Below are 19,208 nucleotides of genomic sequence, written 5' to 3' on the forward strand. Positions count from 1 at the left end.
AACAAGAATTTATTTTTTTACCTATATCAAGGACTATTAAAGAATTTATTTAAACTACAAAATAGACAAAAAAATAATAATAAATGTTAGACTCCAAGCTTTTACTCCACGAAATTAGTCCAAAAAACCAAAATGACAGCATCGTTTTATTATCTCACACTTCTGGATACAAAACATTTCACCAACAGTTGCCTTTTTTGTGTAACTCAAATATAATTAGAACATAACAACAGTTCCTGGATCCAACTAAAGAAAAAAAAAGTCAATTAACTTATATCTTTTCCTTCACGGAAAAAGCTCAGTTAACATGGTGAAGAAGAATTATTTACACCTCGACCATAACAACCCGGCCACAGAGCCAGTGCGACCCAGCAGACACATTTTAAAGCCTGAACAAGACGCCAAAGTTCTGTAATATTTACACACCACAGAGACAAGTTAGAAAAACATTATCACATTACTTTAAATGAAAAAGGTCACTTTATAAATACCTTAGAGGCATCTTTTTGCATGTTTTGTCTGCAAACACGAGATAAGAAGTAACCAGTTCTGGTTAAAAGCTAGCTTTAGCTGTGTATTCTGAAAATTAAGATGTTTTTTTTTTTTTTTTACATAGAAAGATAGAGTGAGATCTCCTCTTCTTCAAACAGTTCCAGTGAAAGCAATTGTTGTCGACTATGAGAAAATAAATAAGCCTTTCCAAACAGTGGCGGTTGTTGCATGAATGCTGCCATGGGCGATACCTTTCATCTGTTCCCCAACAGAGACAAAAAGGATCTTGCCCCCCCCTCACTAATTACACCCTGGGCAACTGCCCTTAACAAAAAACTGCCACTGTTTCCAAAGTAGTTCCACATTAGAGATATCTACAACATCCAAAAAGGTGCAAAGCTGATGGACAATGAACATTCGACCTCATCTCCGGAAGACATTATGAAATGTTTCATTTAGTCAAGGTGAGAACATTTATGAAGGTCTTTTACAGTAAATACAAGCAGATTAAGATGTTGCTAACATTTCCACAAAGTTTTCATACGTACGATGTTGTGAGTTTTGGATTTGGAGACATCTGTATAAAAAAAACAACAACACATTTCTCTAGTAACTTGTAGGGACTGGCTGACATTGCATTTAATTTCAAGAAAAGACCAAACATCAGTTACTAAATTTGGGACAAAAGCATTTATATGTTGCGAAGAGCTTGGAAAAACACAATTTGTACATCTATGACGAATTTTATTTTTTTTAATGATCAGTAAGAATTTTCATTTCTGCAGCATTTTTTTAACTCACACAGGGTGATGTGAGATTACCTGCTGTCTAAGATTGCATTGAAAATAAACACTAAATAGATATATATTTTTTTTATAAGAATTTAGGGATAGAGTTGGTGCTTTTTTCAATATTTTAGAGCTTTTCTGGGCGTGAAAAACAGGCTTTTATTGTGATGTCTTTGGAACAGCTTCACCTTCAACAGTTCATCCCCTAACCATATATTGACTTTTTGTCCTAATCTGCAATAATTTCTTACTCACTAATAAACCATTTGGGACTTTGCATTTTAACAGTGGACAACATTTTATTTAGCTTTGTATTTTGTAGAAATGGCTAAATAAATCATAAAAAATGCCCAAATCTAAAGAATAATTATTTTAATAAAAAATTTATATTGGACCCTAATTCTGTTCAATGTGGTTCCCAGTTCCAAGTTGCCTTTTGGCCACATCACAACAATTGTTAATGCACAGCGTTACAATTATATTTTACACTTTAAATCAGGTTTCTGTAACTTTCACAACCCACTGACCTTTTTTCACCATCAGCCCCGCTAAATAAAAGCTGAAATGTTTGCTGTGATTTTTAAAATACCCCAATTTAGTTTCTATTGCTAGGTTTTAAAGTGAAGAAAAACACTTTTTTCAAAGTGTTTCAAGACAATGAATACATTTTCTTCTTTGGAACGTTGGTATTTGTAGAACATGATGTCAAAAAAAAGCACAGTTTCTGACCAAATGACGTTAAAAAAGATATATTAAATATTACTGGTGATAATTAAATGCATTTATTTAGCAGTTTTCAAAATAAAACCCAAAAAAACAACTGAAACACTGCCCAAACAGCTTATATCTATATTTAAAAACATTTTTCATTATTTGGCAGGTGCTCCACTAATCATTCTTAGCCAAAGTTATTAAGAGCCATTGTGGTTTTATACTGTAATTAACACCCCAACTCGCCTGTATGATGGGTAATATTGAACAAATAGGTTTTTATTAAATCTTAAGGTTAGTGTTTTGATTAGAATTCAAACTAAACTATGTTGAGTTTAAAAAAAAAAGGTTGTCACAGTTTTTACTTCTGTACCAACAAAGACTTGGTGGAAAGGCAGAGCCAGTTCTCCGGTGATAGTCTCAGGCAGCTGAAACTTTTATTTTTGGTCTTTCATTGCCTGTTTTTCTTTTTCTTCTTTTAAAAAAACCTACAGGAATAAGATCAATTTGATTTACCTTTAAAAAAAAAGAAATCCTTGAGAAATATTCATCCTCATGACTTTAAAATAATCCAAGGAAAAGTATATAGAACGGTAGATGGTTTAACAATTCTGCACAGTATTGTAAGCCACAAAGTCTAAAGAAGGTTTTCAAACCACAACAATTCATGACAATAATAGAGAAAAGCCAGGACTGATGCCAACGGACAGTTTTGTTGAGATTCTGAAGCTTTAAAACGTTTTTTTTGTTTTTTTTATGTAATCTAAAATGATAACTCTTCAGTCGGACTCTATGGACTGCTCAGAGAATTTCACTTCCACATCAGGAGTAAGCTGCGTGTTTAAAACTGTGGCTCAGATGGAGATCTGGAGCTTGGTGAGGTTCCTCTGGTGCATGTTGTGGTGCCGCACCAACTCGTCGCTCCGGGCGAACTTCTTCTGGCAGTTCGGCCACCGACAGTTAAACGGCTTCTCGCCTGAGACAGGAGGACGGGGAAGGTGAGAAACAAAGGGTGGCGTTATTACATCGAGCTCTCTCCGACAGGTCTGTAACAAATATTTAGACGTCAAATGGATGAAGATGGAAAAATAAAAGTTTTACGCACTTGTTTTACCTGTATGAGTCCGTGTGTGTGTCTTAAGGTGGTCAGACCGAGAGAACTTTCTCTGACACGTCTCGCATTCGAATGGTCTAACTCCTAAACACATGTACAATAAGCATGCGCACACGTTCAAACACACCAACGGGTCAGAAGAAATTTCAGAAAAGTTCAACAACACAAACAAACAAGCACGCACGCACACACACATACACACACACAAACACACAGAGAGAGAAAGAAAAAAAAAAAACAGTAGAGCAGAGGCTTGCAGGGAAGCCATTCCAAAGTTTGGCCAGCATTTAGCAACTTCATCTTTCATTTGTTAACGTCTATCACTGTTTAAAACAAAACAAAAAAAATGCAATCTGACTGTTCATAAGCCAGGTGTCATGCAAAGAGCAGAGATGAGCAACAGGAGAAGGAGTGAAGGAAACAACAGGGAAAGCAAAGAAATGCTTGGAAATCAAATGAGCAAAATGGTTCAAACCTGTGTGCCTCCTCTGGTGCCTTTTCAGCTGGTCGGAGCGGGAAAAACTGCGGCCGCAGTCTGTGAAGTCACATCGGTACGGTTTCTCCCCTGGGAAAACAAAAGGGAAATGAGGAGGAATTGTAATTTAATGCTAGATTCATTTATTTTAAGTATCGCAGATTGATTACATATAATCACAGACTGATGTTCAACTTATTTCTCCACAAATACGATCTCACAACCGCTTTTCAAACGGTCACGGTTAGAGTTTGCGACTCCATCTACATTAATTGGCACCAACTCTACAGATGAACAAAGAATCTAAAATAAACAACCATCATTTGTTGCAGAAGTTTTTTTGTATACAAATCTAACCTTTAATTTGGATACATTTGTTCAGTGGGGAAAAAACTTAACTAATTGCACATATGTACCTATATTTAATAACATAAATCAATTTCAACTACTGTAATCCTATTATCACACTGACAGACACAATAAGAACTCAATGTAAAATTTTTTAACAGATTTTAATTAAAATGTGTTGTTATTTTCAAGTGTTCGGGGGGTTGAGGGTTTGATTCCAGCTTCTTCATACTACATGTCAATGCACCCCTTGGAAAGGCATCTGACCCTAAGTTGCCCACCAATCTACGTATCGGGTGTGTGTTTGTGAGCGAGATTAATGAATGTCAGTCACTAGGAAAACAACATGTAACATTTAGTCCCTTTACTCTAAAAAGGTTCCCCGTGTTGCAGGAAAAACAGCCCCCAGCATCACAATTCCTCCACCATACTTAACGAGGAAAGGGTGACTTGTTTTAGCATATCGATGGGTTTTCACAGGAACTTGATGCAACTCTCTGCAGCCGTTCTTCACCAGTGAACTTTGAAAATTACCTATACCTCCCTTACCCACAGTTCTCCTTGTCTTGACACGGCAACCTTTAGGCAAGCAGCAAAGTTATGGTATTCATTTTGTTACTCATGAAGAAAAACACACATATGCCTTATGAATGGCATGTTTTCCTGTCTTTCTGATTTTTAAGAGTGGCTAAGTGAAATCAGCCTTTGAGTGATGCCAGAGAGAGATGGATGCATAGATGGATGCATAGATGGATGGATGGATGAATGAATGAATGAATGAATGAATGAATGACTGAATGAATGAATTAACTGACATTTATACTCTTGGAACAGAGGAACCCATAAGTGAGATTACTTAAACTCTTGTCTGTTTTGTTTTTAAGTACAAAGCTGTTTAGGTTACATTTATTTTCTAAAAGGTTTTAATCCAAATTTGTTTTCAATGTTGGAACTGAATAAACACTTTCAAAAGATTAATTTTGAGTTGAAAACATGTTTAGAATAAGATCATACTATAAATTATGCAATAGAAGACTAATTTACTTGAATGCTTTCTACACATCTGTACCGGAGATGGTGATGTCCAAACCTTTGGCCAAGTGGGCCACATCTGCAAAATTAAAAGTATTCACGGCAAACATTTGTTTGTTTGTTTTTTATTAAAAATATAACAATAATTCAGGATTTCTTTGTTGAAAGATGAAATATTTTAATAAAAAAACAAACAAAACAGGGAGTCTGATTTTTATAGAAGAGGTATCTGTAAATCATTGTAGATCCGAAACTTAAAAGAGGTGCCACAGATTCACAGGAAAAGCATGCAGTTTCTAGTTTTTCATTTTTTCTATTCCCATCAGCTAGAATTAATTAAGGAATCACTCTTAATTTTAAAAAGTTGTTGTGTTTTGTTAAATTTTGTTAATGAATCAATACGCTCAAGTCTTTATTTTACGAACTGTTGCTGGATGTCTGTGGTTCATTTTCAAATACTTGGACTTTAAATACAATCTTTTAATAATAAGAAAAAACATAGCTAGTAAAAGTTGAAACCTTTGGTTTTTAAAAACATCTTTTTTATTTTGAGATAATTTAGGAAGAAACACTTTAAAGAAAATCTCAAATGCCTTCCATCAAATACCTCTGCTGCAGGGACAATTTCGTACCGTTCTTTAATCGAGGTCAGAGGCCACAGAAAATCATCCAAGGGCTGCAAATGGCCCCAGGGCCGCATGTTGGACATCCTCGTTTCAGAGGCTGGTGTTAAAGTGAAGCAGGGAGCTGCAAACTCTGGCCTTATCAATATCTTATAAAATATATACACCCTATAGTGGCGTTGTAGCTCAATTTGCATCAGATCAAATAGAAAACAGTTTTATCATTATGTTTTAAATTAGACGTTTCCTAGCAGCAGCAGAAAGGATAAGGGATAGTTGTGGAAAAGCAGTTTTGGCGTTATAAAATCGCGTAATAAATGCAACTGTACCACTATTGAACTTTAGTTGTTACCTGTATGCTTACGACCGTGCATTTGTAGATGCGACAGCTTGAAGTAGCGCTTGTTACATCCCGGGTAAGCACACATGAACGGACGCTTTTCGCTGGTCTCTGATCGCACTATGGCTGGAGCGATGCTGGGAACCCGCCGCACATCCTGCAACCAACAATAAAAAGACAAAAAAAAAAACAGAGCAAACTGTTTTTTTTTTCAAAGCTAAAATTGTTCAAGGTGAAATTAACCAATACTTTGAAGCCATCAATAACCAAAGGAGTGAAATGTAATTAAAAGAAGAGTCTAATAAATACAGCCTGTGTGTAAATTAGGAGCATGTGATCTGTTTGGGGAACATCACAATGAAATAGTCATATATTCATGAGATGGGAATTAGCAGTAAAATGACCCCAGAATGACTGCATCCCAAAGGGAGCAGTTAGTCACGCCTTTTAGGCAGACCCCCTCTCAGAGAGCCCCACTCCTCATTTCAGGCGTCGCTGGAGGAGAATAACACAATTTAACATCCTCTGTTCTGACTCGTACACACACAACATGACCCTCCTTTATCTCTCTATTCTCAAAATGTCTTCAGTCTTTCAACACTTTCCGTTTCTCCGCCTCTCCCTCCGCACAGCCTCCGTCTCCCCCTGCTTCCAGCCATCTGCTTTCAATTTCCGCAGCATTTAGCGTAATGACCAGGGAGAGTGAGCGGCTGTCGCAGCTAGCACTGTTAGCACCTGAAATGCTATGCGTGTGGATTTGTTCATTTGAATAAACGCTGTTGTTAGTTATCAATAGATTGGTTTACATTGAACCAACGTTTGCTGGAGCTGAATGGTCACACAGGCTTTCTCCATCAGAGCTGTACATCCTAAATCATGTCCAGCTTTTTAGCTAAAGCTATACATGATTTCACATTTATATATACAGTTTAACCCACTAAGATTTGATACGATACAGAAAAAACGTTGACAAACAGGGACTAAAACACTTTATGCAACCTTTATGCACTTTATGCAAATGACTTTCATATAGAATGATTGCTAAAGTGTGTTTGTGTTATTGATTATTTAAACATTTTAAGAACTGGTTTAACTGCATCTTGAGATTCCAAAAAAAATAAAAAAACAAAGCAACTGGACTTGTTTTCCGTAAGTCCAGTTGCTTTGTTTTTTACTTTTTTTGGAATGACCATGACCTGGATGACTGAGAATCTTCACCAGCAAATTGAATCTTGAGACTATAATACATGTTTATTAAATCCACAGCAGTGAAAAAGCCCCCTAACGCTGTTCTGTTTAAATTTTTACGTCAGATATTGACATCATATAAAAACAGCCTGAGGTTTTTTTTTTTGTTTGTTTTGGTTTTTTTTTGAAGATGAAAAACTTGTTTAAAGTCATGCCCCAGCACTTCAGTTGAATTCAAGTCTGGAGTTGAAAAGAAAATCTTTATTTTAGCCCAAATGTGCTTGAGTTACCATATCAGTCACATACTGAGGGCCTCCTGAATTTTCTAGTAAACAGCTCAATTCATGGTTTTCCTTCAATTACGGCAACTCCAGTCCTCAAGTCCCTCTGTCCGGCGACTTTTGGATGCACCCCCGCTCCAACACAACTGAATAAAAGCGCGGTAACACCTTCTTGGTTTGTCAGTAGGTGTTGCAAAGATCTGGCCAATAACCGTTCATTTGATTCAGGCGTGTTGGAGCAGGGATGCATCCAAATCTTGCCTGACAGAGGGACTTGAGGACTGGAGATGCAGATCCCTGATCCAAATCATCACACTGCCACCACCCTGTTTCACTGACAGTGGGAGCTTTTAGTCCTCAATCAGCTGTGCTAGTTTTACACCAGGCGCATAACGACCCTGTGTAATCTCTCTGATGAGTGGTCGATGGACTCTTGGAGTGATTTTGGTAGGCCGGCCCCTCCTTGGAAGGTTCGCCACTGCTCCATCCATTGCATAAAGGATCTCTGTGGTCCGTGAAACTCCAAAAGCCATAGCAATCGCTCTGTAGGTCATTCCTGACTGATTTATGTCAGTGATTCTGTTTCTCACCTGTTCTTTAATTTCTCTTTAATTGGGCCTGATGTGCTGCCTTTTGAGATCCTTAGCTGGCTTCATGCTGTCAGACAGGTTTTTATTATTGAAGTGATTTTCTTTTTCCCACAGGTGTGGCCTGTGTGTAACTAGTAAAACTAAACCAAAAAACAGTGATTACTCAATTTTAAACAATGATTGAACAAATAGGCCAATTATATTTGCATATGTTCACCTGCTGGTTCGGATAACCTTCTCGTAAGATGACTTCGAAAAGTGCCTTGATATGACGTGTGTTGTGAATTGGCGCTATATAAATAAAATTGAACTGAATCCCTTTTATTTTTGACAAAAAACAGAATCCATTACGTAAGTGAGCAAATATCTCCTGATGGCACTGTGTGTATCTGTGTCTTTTAATAGTTATGTGTTCGTAATCCACACATAACTGCAATGGCTGAGCTTAACATTTCTCTCCTTAGTTGATAATGTAACACATTTGAACTCCGCATTAACTGGGAAGAGTCCACCAGCTGATCTGCTTCAGCTTTATGAAGCAATACATTTAATCGCCATTATACAAATTTTTCAAACATATTCATAAAGGAAAACAAACACAGAAACTTGTATTTTCTTCGGCAGTGACTGCGAATTTGGGTAATCTCTGTAATAAAACTTCAACCCTGACGTTACTTTGCTCCGACTCAATCTTTTACCTCACCTTTTAGCGGCTTCTAAATTATACCTCAGGGGGCATGAGAGCGAGCTATTGTTTATACTTTTTGTCCTGAGGTTGGACTTTAAAGGATGAGGAAGGAACGGGATGACAAATGAAACAGGCCTGTGAAAGAAAGATCTCTGTTGTGGAGTAAAAGCAGGTCTGGAGAATCTCCTGCTCCCTGTCCTTAGGAGTTGCTGACAGACGATAATTAAAATCTAATGATTTATTAACATGTGAATCGTCGTATGGAAACTGAATCACTGCGCAGTTTTAACTCTATGCATGTGTTTCTCCATTGCTAATGGATTTATTTTTAAAAAAAAGAATCCTCTTGGTCTTAGAAGCGGTGTGCATGTGCATTACATGTTTGTGTGCATGCCCTGCGTACATATCAGTGCTTCCTCCTTACACGGGGCCTGCTCATTGCATTAGCCCCCTCATCTCCACGCATTAAAAAAAAAGCATATTTTTACCGTCCCAGTGGTGTTTTTTTTTTCCTACTGCTTGTTGCAGAGTTTTCATCGTGCTCCGGGATGATTGTGTGACACTGTGCATGAACAGAAAACAAGGTGCAGCAGACAGCGCTGACCACACGGTGACCTGCTGACGATAAATAAAGACGCGCGGGTCCCACCTGAATGCCCCTGAAGACTCCGTGCGTGTGTATGCGGTACTGCGTGCTGCAGCTGTACACCATCGGCGTGCTGGGGTCGCTGTCGTAGCCCGGCGCATGGCTGAAAACACACAGACAGACAGCCATGTTCAAGGAGAGACGGAGGTTTCTGAACATTTTTGCATCAGCTTGAAGAGTCAAAAGCCATTCAGTCAATGAATTTCAGCTAAAAACCTTTTTGTCAGTGAGGGTTTGTTCTCGCTACGTTAACACCCTTACATTTAAAGCGCTCCTTATAAAGGCACGCATGTGGGAAACCGTGTAATTTATCGAATGTAAAGCAGATCTGAAGATCAAGAGCACAATTTAGTGGAAATTTAACCCACGTTGGCGGATTGGTAGGAGCGTGAAGCAATGTTTCACTGGTTGCATTCATCGAGCGCGGGTATGATAAGGTCAGGGAGGCAACGTTATTCAAAAACCTGTCACATACATGCCTTTAATGCAAATCGCAGACCAGAGTTCACTCTTGATGTAGCTTGTTTTCATGCAATGGGGGGAAATATTTCACTGTTGTTTTGTCAGAACCCCCAGCAATGCGGTTGTTTCGCCGCTGTCTGTGTTTTTCAGGTTTTCAGAAAGTCGTTTGGACCCAGAAGTCAAAGCTGCCTAAAAGATGACCTGAAGGGTTTTGGCCTCATCAAACAGGGGGGGAGAAAGTATGAATTTCAAACACACAGACGTAAAGAAAAAGAAAAAATTTAAGCTACACCGAGTAGCCAGATGATTGGGCACACCTTGCTGGTATCAGGATTACTCAATAGATTGAGATCTGGTGACTCAGGGGAGCCATTGTAACACAGCGGACTCATTGTAATGTTCAAGAAGTTTGTTTGGAACGATCTGAACTTCGTAACATGTTGCATTATCCTGCTGGAAGTAGTCGTCATAAGATGTTCATAAAGTGGTGGACATGGTCAGCAGACATGCTCAGGTTGGGTGTGTCCAGCAACATTTCTCAACGGTTGGTGGCATGCAGGCTTTTTTAAAACTGTCCTTGCTCCCACAGCTGAGTGGAATAGCTTATTGCCAAGTTTTTAAGAGGGTCATGAACGATACAGTGCAACCAGGAGGGTTGATGCAACCCCAAAACTCCAGAAATACAACACAAAATGTCAGGACATTTAAATATTCATACATCCACTCTCTACACTCACTTATCCTTGTAGAGGGGGTGAGACGGGGAGAGGTGGCTGTTGGGATGTCTGTCTCCAGCGACTATTGGGTGAGAGGTGGGGTACAGCCTGGACAAGTCGCCAGTCCATCAGAGGGGGACATAGAGACACACAGGACAAACAACAATGCTTGTACACACTCACACTTGAGGACAGATTTCAAGGGATACCCAGAGAGAATCCACACATTGCACAGGGAGACATAAAAATCCACGTAGAAAGACCCCAGGGTGGGTTTCAAACCCAGGACCTTCTGGTTGCAAGGCAATAGTTCTACCAGCTGTGCAGTGAGAGAGTGGCTAATAACACATTTAGAAACAATTATAATTAAAGCTTTTCAATATATACTTTACGTTGTAAAACATAATTAGGAGTTATTTTGCATTTTTTACACACTTGGCAACTTCTGAGCTAATGTCACCAAGAGATATTCACCCAGAAATGTTGAATGCTTTACTTTTGTCATCGTTTAAAATTAAATTAAAATGTTTGCAACCTAGTATCTTTGACTGAGCCTGTAAAGAGTTAAATATAAAATGCATTCATATTATGAATTTTTACTATTTGCATACTAACTGTAAACTAATTAATAAAGAGACCATTCTGTCTGCTTCGTTTACCCATCAATCCCTGATACAAGAAATAAGTCATAAAATTCTGCACTTTAAATACTGAACTGTTCATCGTGTGCTTGGACAAAATATATTTTAAAATATAAACGTTATAACATATAAATGTTTTATGGTATGGGATCAATGATTTTATACATAAAGGTGTATGTGTGTATTCGCCACAGTTTTTCGATAAAAACATTTAATGATATGAAATTATTTATTATGGGACTCAATTAAAAAACATTTCTTAAATAAATGTCCTCCTTTTGTACTCCCCCCCCCACCCCCCAAATAAGAAACACAGCAACTACAACAACAACAAAAACAAACATACAAATAAATCTAAAAAGCCAGGATAAACAGGAACTTTCCACCTGTTGTATTTAGATCCTCCACCAGAGGGCAACAGACAAGAAAAATGGGTTTTTGGACAGCAGGCACATAGGCATCGCTCTTTTTTATATAATTAATATATTAATTATACAACATATTAAACATATTCTGAATCATATTTGGGATGAAACATAATAAAAGGGTAATAATTATTAATATCACTTACCACCAAAAAAAAAAAAGCTGAAACAAAAACTTTTTAACTTATTCTTGATTAAAGTTTTTTTTTTAAAGTATCGTCGCCCAAGCTTGATTTTTTTTTGTAGTTCCTTTAATTAATAGAGTCTCCTTTTAATTACTCATAGGAAAACTTTCTGTTACAGTTTTCCTTCTGAAAAGGCCAGAACAAAGCCTGCTGTGTTTGACACAGCTGGCAGTCGCCTCCCGTATCTTCGTATGATAACACGCACAGACAAACAGAAAACTCCTGTCTATAAAATGTGTTATATTTCAGTGTGTCCATCCGAAGGAGGAGGATGGGAGGGCTGTACTGCTGCAGTGGGAATGGACGACGTACAATTGAGCTTTCATAAGGTGCTCTTTGTCTGCCTCATTTCTTTCCCAGGGAGAGGAGGACAGACACCTAAGCAGAGTTTAGATCAAACTGCAGGATCCTTGTCTTGTCTATGACTAAGTATGTCAGTATTTCAGTTTATTCATAAATGGGCCATTCAGTAGCGTTGGGCTCCTTAAATTGGATTTAACGATTTAACGTGCAGCATTTGAATGGCAGGTTCTGAGAAACACGTAATGTGCACGCCACACAGACGCAAATATGATGTACATCCAGAAAAAAAAGATATGTTTTAGTAAAAAGACAATTTCAGGAATGGTGCTGCGTGTGATTTTTCTGCCCAAAGATCTCAAACACCATGAGCAACATGTTTCTGTTGCAGAAGCTGACTCAGATGGTGTTATCTTGCCCTCTCCCTTTCCTCTCTTCTTTCTCATTCACCTTTTCTACCTTTTACCATTTTGTCTCATCTGTTTCTCTCCTTTTTTTACCTCTTCTACATTCCCGTTTCAGTGCCCATTGAACATGAAATAGTCCCAGCTAATAAAGCTTCTTGCATGTATATAAGGCTCCAATTGTGAAAGTAAAATCTGTTGGGCTCTTTTTAAGAGCTCTCTTTAAGAGAACAATTTTATTGCCACATTGCCTGACACGACACCAATAAATAAATAAGTAAATCCCACTCCAAGATGTATTTTACCATTACCAAAGACCTGCTATCCACAGGATGTCAAAATCAGAGAAACTTCCGTTAATGCAATTATTGGTACCTGTAACCCCAACAAGACTTTAAATTGGTCTTTGAGGACTTGTCCTCCAAGTTAGTCGTATTCAGTCAGCATGATCATGGTGAGTTCTTTTAAGAAATACAAAACTGTTAAATGCTAAAAAAAAAAAAAATGTATACCAGAAAACTGAATGTGAGTCTCCATAGGGTAAATTGGCAGAATATGGAGAAGCAACAATGGAAAAATGTTCGTAAAATCAATTTTCCTCCAGAGTAATTATAAAATCATGCAGAAAACCAGAGAGGTAAACTGAATGAGAATCAGGTTTAATCGCCGAGTTGCTTCTTACAACAAGGAAAATGACTTTGGTTCCCTTTTGCTCTCAATGAACATATCTCAAGTACAATATACAAAAAGGTTCAATAGAAATAGGAACATTTTTGACCAATCTGTATAATCTGATTGAATTTGACTTTGTAAAGAGCCTTGAGATGACATGTTTCATGAATTGGCGCTATATAAATAAAATTGAATTAAATTGAAATATATTTTCAGTATACACACACACATATAGGCCTATATATATATATATATATATATATATATATATATATATATATATATATATATATATATATATATATATATATATATATATATATAAACATCTGTGACTCCTGAAGGACAACTAATTCATACATCATAGCTCTACCACTCACAAAGGAACCGATACCAAAGCCCTCGGACTCTGATACAAACTTTTGAATCTTCATCTTTTTATTCATTTTTTTAATGTTTTGTAATGTGAAAAAAACACTGTAACCCTTGTTCATCGTCTGCTTGTTTGTTTGTTTGTCTTTTATGTGTTCTCCTAGCTGGAGTGTCCAAAAAAGAAATTTCACCACGGTAACATGCGGTGACAATAAAGAAACTTTGAAATGTATGTTGAGGGATGACAGTGGCACAGGAGCTGCGAGTTTGTCTTGTAACCGGTGGGTTGCCGGTTCAAACACCTGCTCCGTCCATCTCAGTCGTGTCCTTGGCCAAGACACTTCAGCTGCTTTGCCTGCTGCCTGCGGTCAGATTGGCGCTGAGGCAGACAGACAGACAGACAGACAGACAGTCTACTCCAGCTGTGGCTACAATGTAGCTCACCACCGTCTGCGTGTGAATATATGAGTGAATGACTAAATGTATCATATAGCACTTCGGGGTCCTCGCCCTTGATAAACCCCTATACAAGTACCGGCCATTTACCATAAACATTTTCAACATGATTGGATTGGTGCAAATAAGTATGCTATTCACCTGGCTACTCTAATTGTTAAGAGTTCAAAAGAGAATAAACACGCAAAGCACTAGAGAGTCGCCGTGTTGTGCAAAGAATGGTCAAAGATCCTTCTCTCCGTATGCTACAAACTCATGAAGGTAGGATATGGAGAAATAAATGCAGACTAAATATATTCCTATTGACAAAAGAGGGTAGTAAAAAGTATGAAGTTTCTGTAAGTAAACGATTCAGCAAGCAGGCATCTAAGATATTCCGTCTGAGGTTTCAGATTAAATATGTGAAGCAAAGATGGGTGTGGTTCACCATTTATGAGTTATTTAAAGCCTGGAAATAGACCTGTGTGCTCCTCCACACTATGCTCAACTCCCCTACGCTTCCTCTTCCTCGTGTCTTTCTCTTCGGCCTGCCTCTCCTTATCTTCGGTGACCGTCTCCTCCTCATGTTGCCATCCTCCATCCTCTTCCTCCTCATCCTCCCCTTCTCTTTCCCTTCGGCTGCTGCCCATCACTGCCTAAACAGACAGCTGGATCTGCAGCACAAATCTGAAGCATCACCAATAAAAATCCCCAACCACTGCCTTTTTTTTTTCTTTTTCTTTTTCTTTTTTTTTTTTACATAAAAATGCTGATTTGTAAGATGTACAAAAACATCCTAAAGACAAAACACATTTGTTGGTTAACTGGGGATGAATGCTTGTTGGCTCAGAGTAGAAAGGCGTTTGTGAGGCGGCACAGACTTTGACCAGCTCTGCAGGTCACGCTGACATACTGTTCATAGCGCAAGCTTTAAGGTTTGTCTAAACATTGGAGGCTAATACTTGAGGGATTTCAAATGTGTTTCCTAAGCATTTTTTGCAGGGCAGGAAAAAAAACCCAGAAGAGCATTCTGAAGTTTTCCGATTCATGAAATGTTCCCGATAAGCAAAAGACAGTAAGACTCCAGCTAAATTTAGATGGAAATTTAAAAGAAAAGCAATGCCACGTACAGTCATAAGTCCAAAGTAAAGTGACTGGCGATCAATAGTACAAAGAACACAATAATATCTATTATGTATTTATTTGTTCCAGATAAAAGCCTTGTTATTTTATTTTGGCCTATCTGGAGACAATCACGAGTATTTCTGTTAAGAACAGCGGCGACTTCTTAATAGCGGGCAAAGTGTAGAGACAGTAAACACGAGGTACAAAACAAATAAAAAGTAATTATCACATCTGTTCTCTTAGTAAATATATCTGACTTTTAATTTTTAATGATTTCTTTTCCTTTTTTGGTTTATATTTTATGTCGAGGGTTCTCCTCTGGGCACAGCTCGCTCCACCTGTGGCCAATCAGTGCTTCTGGTGTCGTTTTTATCCAATCAAATGAATCCATCATACCTCCTGCCAGCTCAGAAGTACAGGCGGGAATACAGGAATGTCACTCAAACATGCGGATGTCAGATGACAACAACAAGAAGACAGGAGAAAAATGTGCAGCAAAAAATATTGGTAATTTATTTACAAGATAATAATTTTACGATGCTTTTGCTGAAGAATAAAATAAATTTAGACCAGAGCGACCAGATTTAATAATCCAGCACTGAAACAAGTGACCACTGGCGGATTTATGGTCAAGTAGTTTATTGTATAGCACCTTAACTGATGTTTTAACACTGGCACCTTTTGTTTTAAACTATTTCACCAAAGCAGTTTAAAAAAAAAGAGGAATCACTGAAGTTTAATTGCCTATTTGTTCAGTGTCCCTTGTTCTGCTGGAGAGGTAACCACACCTAACAGTGATTTTATTCTAAACCAATGATGCTTTAATCTCCAGCCTTTATAATAATTATTTAAACATTCATTCCCTTCAAAGGATGACAAAAACTGGCCCCATATGAAAAGGTGACTGTCCCCTCGTGAAATCATGAACAGCTGTAGTTCACTGCACTTTTTGGAGAGTTCAGTTTAACTTTACTAGCCACAGAGAAGCCTGATTACTGCTTGGTCATTAAAATCGAGAAATCACTTAAACAAAAAATGCCTGACAACATGAAGCCAGTGCTAAAGATCTAAAAAAAATTATAAAAATATTTATAAACAGATGAGAAACCAAGTCAGTGACATCCGTCAGTGTGGAAATTTTTACAAAGCCATTTGTAAGATTTTAGGACTCCGACAAACAACAGTAGAATCATTACTCACAAACGGAGAAAATATGGAGTGGTATAACAGCAAGATATAGACACAGACCAGGATGTCCATATTTAATTAGCTAAAAAATTTGGAGTAATCTGGACTTAAACCTGACAGGTTTACAGCACAACGACCATAAGCATGTATTTTACGATCGAAAAGTTTCCATTCCTCAAAAGCAACTTTTGATTCAGCTCAACAACTGATCAATCAGACCAATCAGAACAAATTCTTGATGAGATGTGTTCCTTCAAGGGAACCAGATGGGTTTAAATAGCTTTATCACTTAGGTTATATTCATCTGATCATAAAATTAACTGGATGATCCAAAACGTTTAGGCTAAGAAATATTTAAGGGGCAAACACTTTTCCACTTAAGTTGTGTATATTGTTTGTCAGTGATCTCCTTTCATTCTTTTATGTTTTTACCTATCTTGTGAAGCTAAAGACACATTTCCATTGCCAGGCAAATAAAGATTATTATAATTATCATCATACCACTTATATTACAATATAACTCAACCTAATGTGGTCATTAATTTAAAAAGTATAAAAGAGGCTCTTTTTTTCCTTTTTCACAAATTGATTACAAGATTAAGGAATTTCAAGCTTTCTTAAAGTAAAGACATAAACCCCGCCCCGGGAATATATTTTTAAATGCAAAGTCGGCAGTGCCCAGAGACCCAGAGGGGCAGTGCTAAGTGTGGGGATAGGTGGCGGGGGTTAAGCGGAGCTGCGGTCAGGACGAGGGAAAGTGACATGTTGAAACATGGAGGGGAGCGAGGCGACATCTTGATCTGCCTTTTGAGGTAGAGGACTTTTAGCCCCCCTCGTCACCGGCGGTTAAGGGAGGCTTTGTGGAGCCCAGCTGGTCTGAGTGTTATCAGTTCGAGCCTCTGGCTCAAGGCGTTGAATGACCAACGGCTGAAGCCAGCGCTGCCGAGACAGTGGAGGACAGGGTGTGGGCGGTGTTTGAGTGGTAACATGATGCTAGTGGCATTATTGCTCACATGGGATGACGTAGACAGCAGTAACAAACGCTAAACAATATTGATCAATGCTCTCAATAACTGCGATTCCAACTCCTGAGTCTGACTTGCCATTTGAATAAATAGAAAACTTAAACTGTAATAGCTGCAGTTCAACTCTAAGAGGGTAGCACTACGACAGCTTCAAGTTTACACGAAAATGTGAAAACAAATTCACAGCAATATTGTCAATCAAAAAGTTGATTTTGGGGTGAGTTACTCTTTAAAGAATCTCTGTTCTGTGTTGTCCAGTCTTCAACAGCCACTCTCCTGCAACCTGTAGATCCAACACACTTGAATGAAAGGATTGGCCTCTGCATGAACTTTATGAGGAGCAGAGGAATGGATTCAGCTCCTGTATTCAGGCGCGTTGGAAGAGGTATGTAGAGTAAAAGCCACGTGACATCGCTGCTCGAAGACTGAAGCTGGATACCTTTGGTGTAGAATGATCCATCCAATGTTTCTTAGTCTAATAATTTATAAATTTCAACTGGAAAATGAATACATTAATATTTCATAGTATGTAAAGAACAGAAACCTTTAAGAGACCTTTGACAGACTACGCAGGCGCAGTGCAGGCCATGTTTTCTAACAGTGCGCCACTGACATCATTTTGTTTTTAGTGATTGTGCTGCCCTCTAAGGGAAGGGCGCCCTGGGCAGAGAGCCATTTTGACTGCATCAAAGATCCCACTGAGCATATTTTCTCATCACAACACCGGAGCTGAACTGAAGTTCAAACTTACTTCCTCCAACCCTGACAGTCCTGGAAATTTGGTGGGCAAATTTCTGAAACTACTGAAAACGTATTTGATGCTAATAAAGCCGTATGAGCAAGCAATTGAGTCTGGGTTGCACTTGTTGCTGTTAGGGTGTAAAGGCAAAGAAAAAATGTTAAGATTTAAAAAAAAAAGGGCAACTGCTGAACCTGTTGGCCACATTTTTTTTTTACTTTGAGAGACACTCAGATGAAGCCCAAACTGAAACTGCAGTCGGTTTCTTAGTGCAACAGGGCCGCTCGCTTTTCCAGCGCAGGCTTGACTGACTTTGGCTTTTTCAAAAAAGGAAGCAATGGTCAATTTCCTACCTCTTAAAGGTGGATGCCAGTGTATTGACAGGGTTCCATGCCACACACTCCAACTGAGATGTCATTTGATATAAATTGTCACCGCTGTGAAGGAAAGACAAAACGTAGAAGAAAAGCTCATGAGCTGCTATTTATCAGGAGGCTAAAGCCGTTTGACGTTGATATCTCTCTTGAAAAAAAATAAATAAAAAAAATAAAAAGATCTCTTAGACACTAAGAAATTCAAAATTTTTGCATACGAGCCTGTTTTTTTTTTTTTTTTTTTGGACACCACAGACATCATGGTCATCACTCAGACTGGCCCCAAACATGTGCGCTCATACTTTCTATCTCTTCCAAATTCTGGATTTATAGCCTCCAGTCGCCCGTTTACAGCACTTCCAGGTTCAGAGCAGGCGGAATGGAGGCAGAGTGGTGCCTGGTACCTCGCTCATTATGAAGCTATTATTTTACAGAGCAGCAGGCAGGCATGCAGCCAGAAGATGCTGAAGGTATTTCTGCTGAAATATTGCAGGAACTGACTCAGAGCAGAAGATTTAATGTTATGATTCAAAGCCATTTTTAAATAATAATGGGTCTATTTTTATTCTCAGTTGCTCACGTGTATAAAAAAAAGTATTTTATAAAGTTGTTAAGGATTTTATTAATGTTTTTTGTTTCATTTTTTGCCCTGAATAAATATCGCCCCCTCCCCCACCCTTGTTTTTACAAAAACACGCTTAACTCCTTATTTATCTGAATGACTGTTTGTTGCATTTGGCAAAGAAATTAGAATGAAGCTCATAAAACCTCACAATTTACCACATATATGGTTTTTATTGAACAAAGATATGAGTCAGTTTCACTACAG

General features: G+C 38.2%; 1 protein-coding gene across 4 annotated transcripts in view; it reads right to left on the reverse strand.

Moving 5' to 3' along the window:
- Positions 1 to 128: 128 nt before the first annotated feature.
- Positions 129 to 19,208, reverse strand: part of wt1a (WT1 transcription factor a) — a 34,444-nt gene continuing 15,364 nt past the window's right edge. Inside the window, exons 4-10 of one of the 4 annotated variants that reach the window (XM_036152189.1) lie at positions 18,359 to 18,442; positions 10,516 to 10,602; positions 9,320 to 9,419; positions 5,936 to 6,080; positions 3,581 to 3,670; positions 3,097 to 3,189; positions 129 to 2,967 (exon numbers count right to left, since the gene is read on the reverse strand). In XM_036152189.1, the coding sequence (XP_036008082.1) occupies positions 2,846 to 2,967; positions 3,097 to 3,189; positions 3,581 to 3,670; positions 5,936 to 6,080; positions 9,320 to 9,419; positions 10,516 to 10,602; positions 18,359 to 18,442 (721 nt within the window). In that variant the 3' untranslated portion in view covers positions 129 to 2,845. Of the gene's footprint in view, positions 2,968 to 3,096; positions 3,190 to 3,580; positions 3,671 to 5,935; positions 6,081 to 6,528; positions 6,599 to 9,319; positions 9,420 to 10,515; positions 10,603 to 18,358; positions 18,443 to 19,208 lie in introns of those variants that run through there. The other 3 variants (XM_036152184.1, XM_036152195.1, XM_036152187.1) reach the window with 3 other exon arrangements.

Source organism: Fundulus heteroclitus, chromosome 2, assembly GCF_011125445.2.
Source record: "Fundulus heteroclitus isolate FHET01 chromosome 2, MU-UCD_Fhet_4.1, whole genome shotgun sequence".
Lineage (NCBI taxonomy): Eukaryota > Metazoa > Chordata > Actinopteri > Cyprinodontiformes > Fundulidae > Fundulus > Fundulus heteroclitus.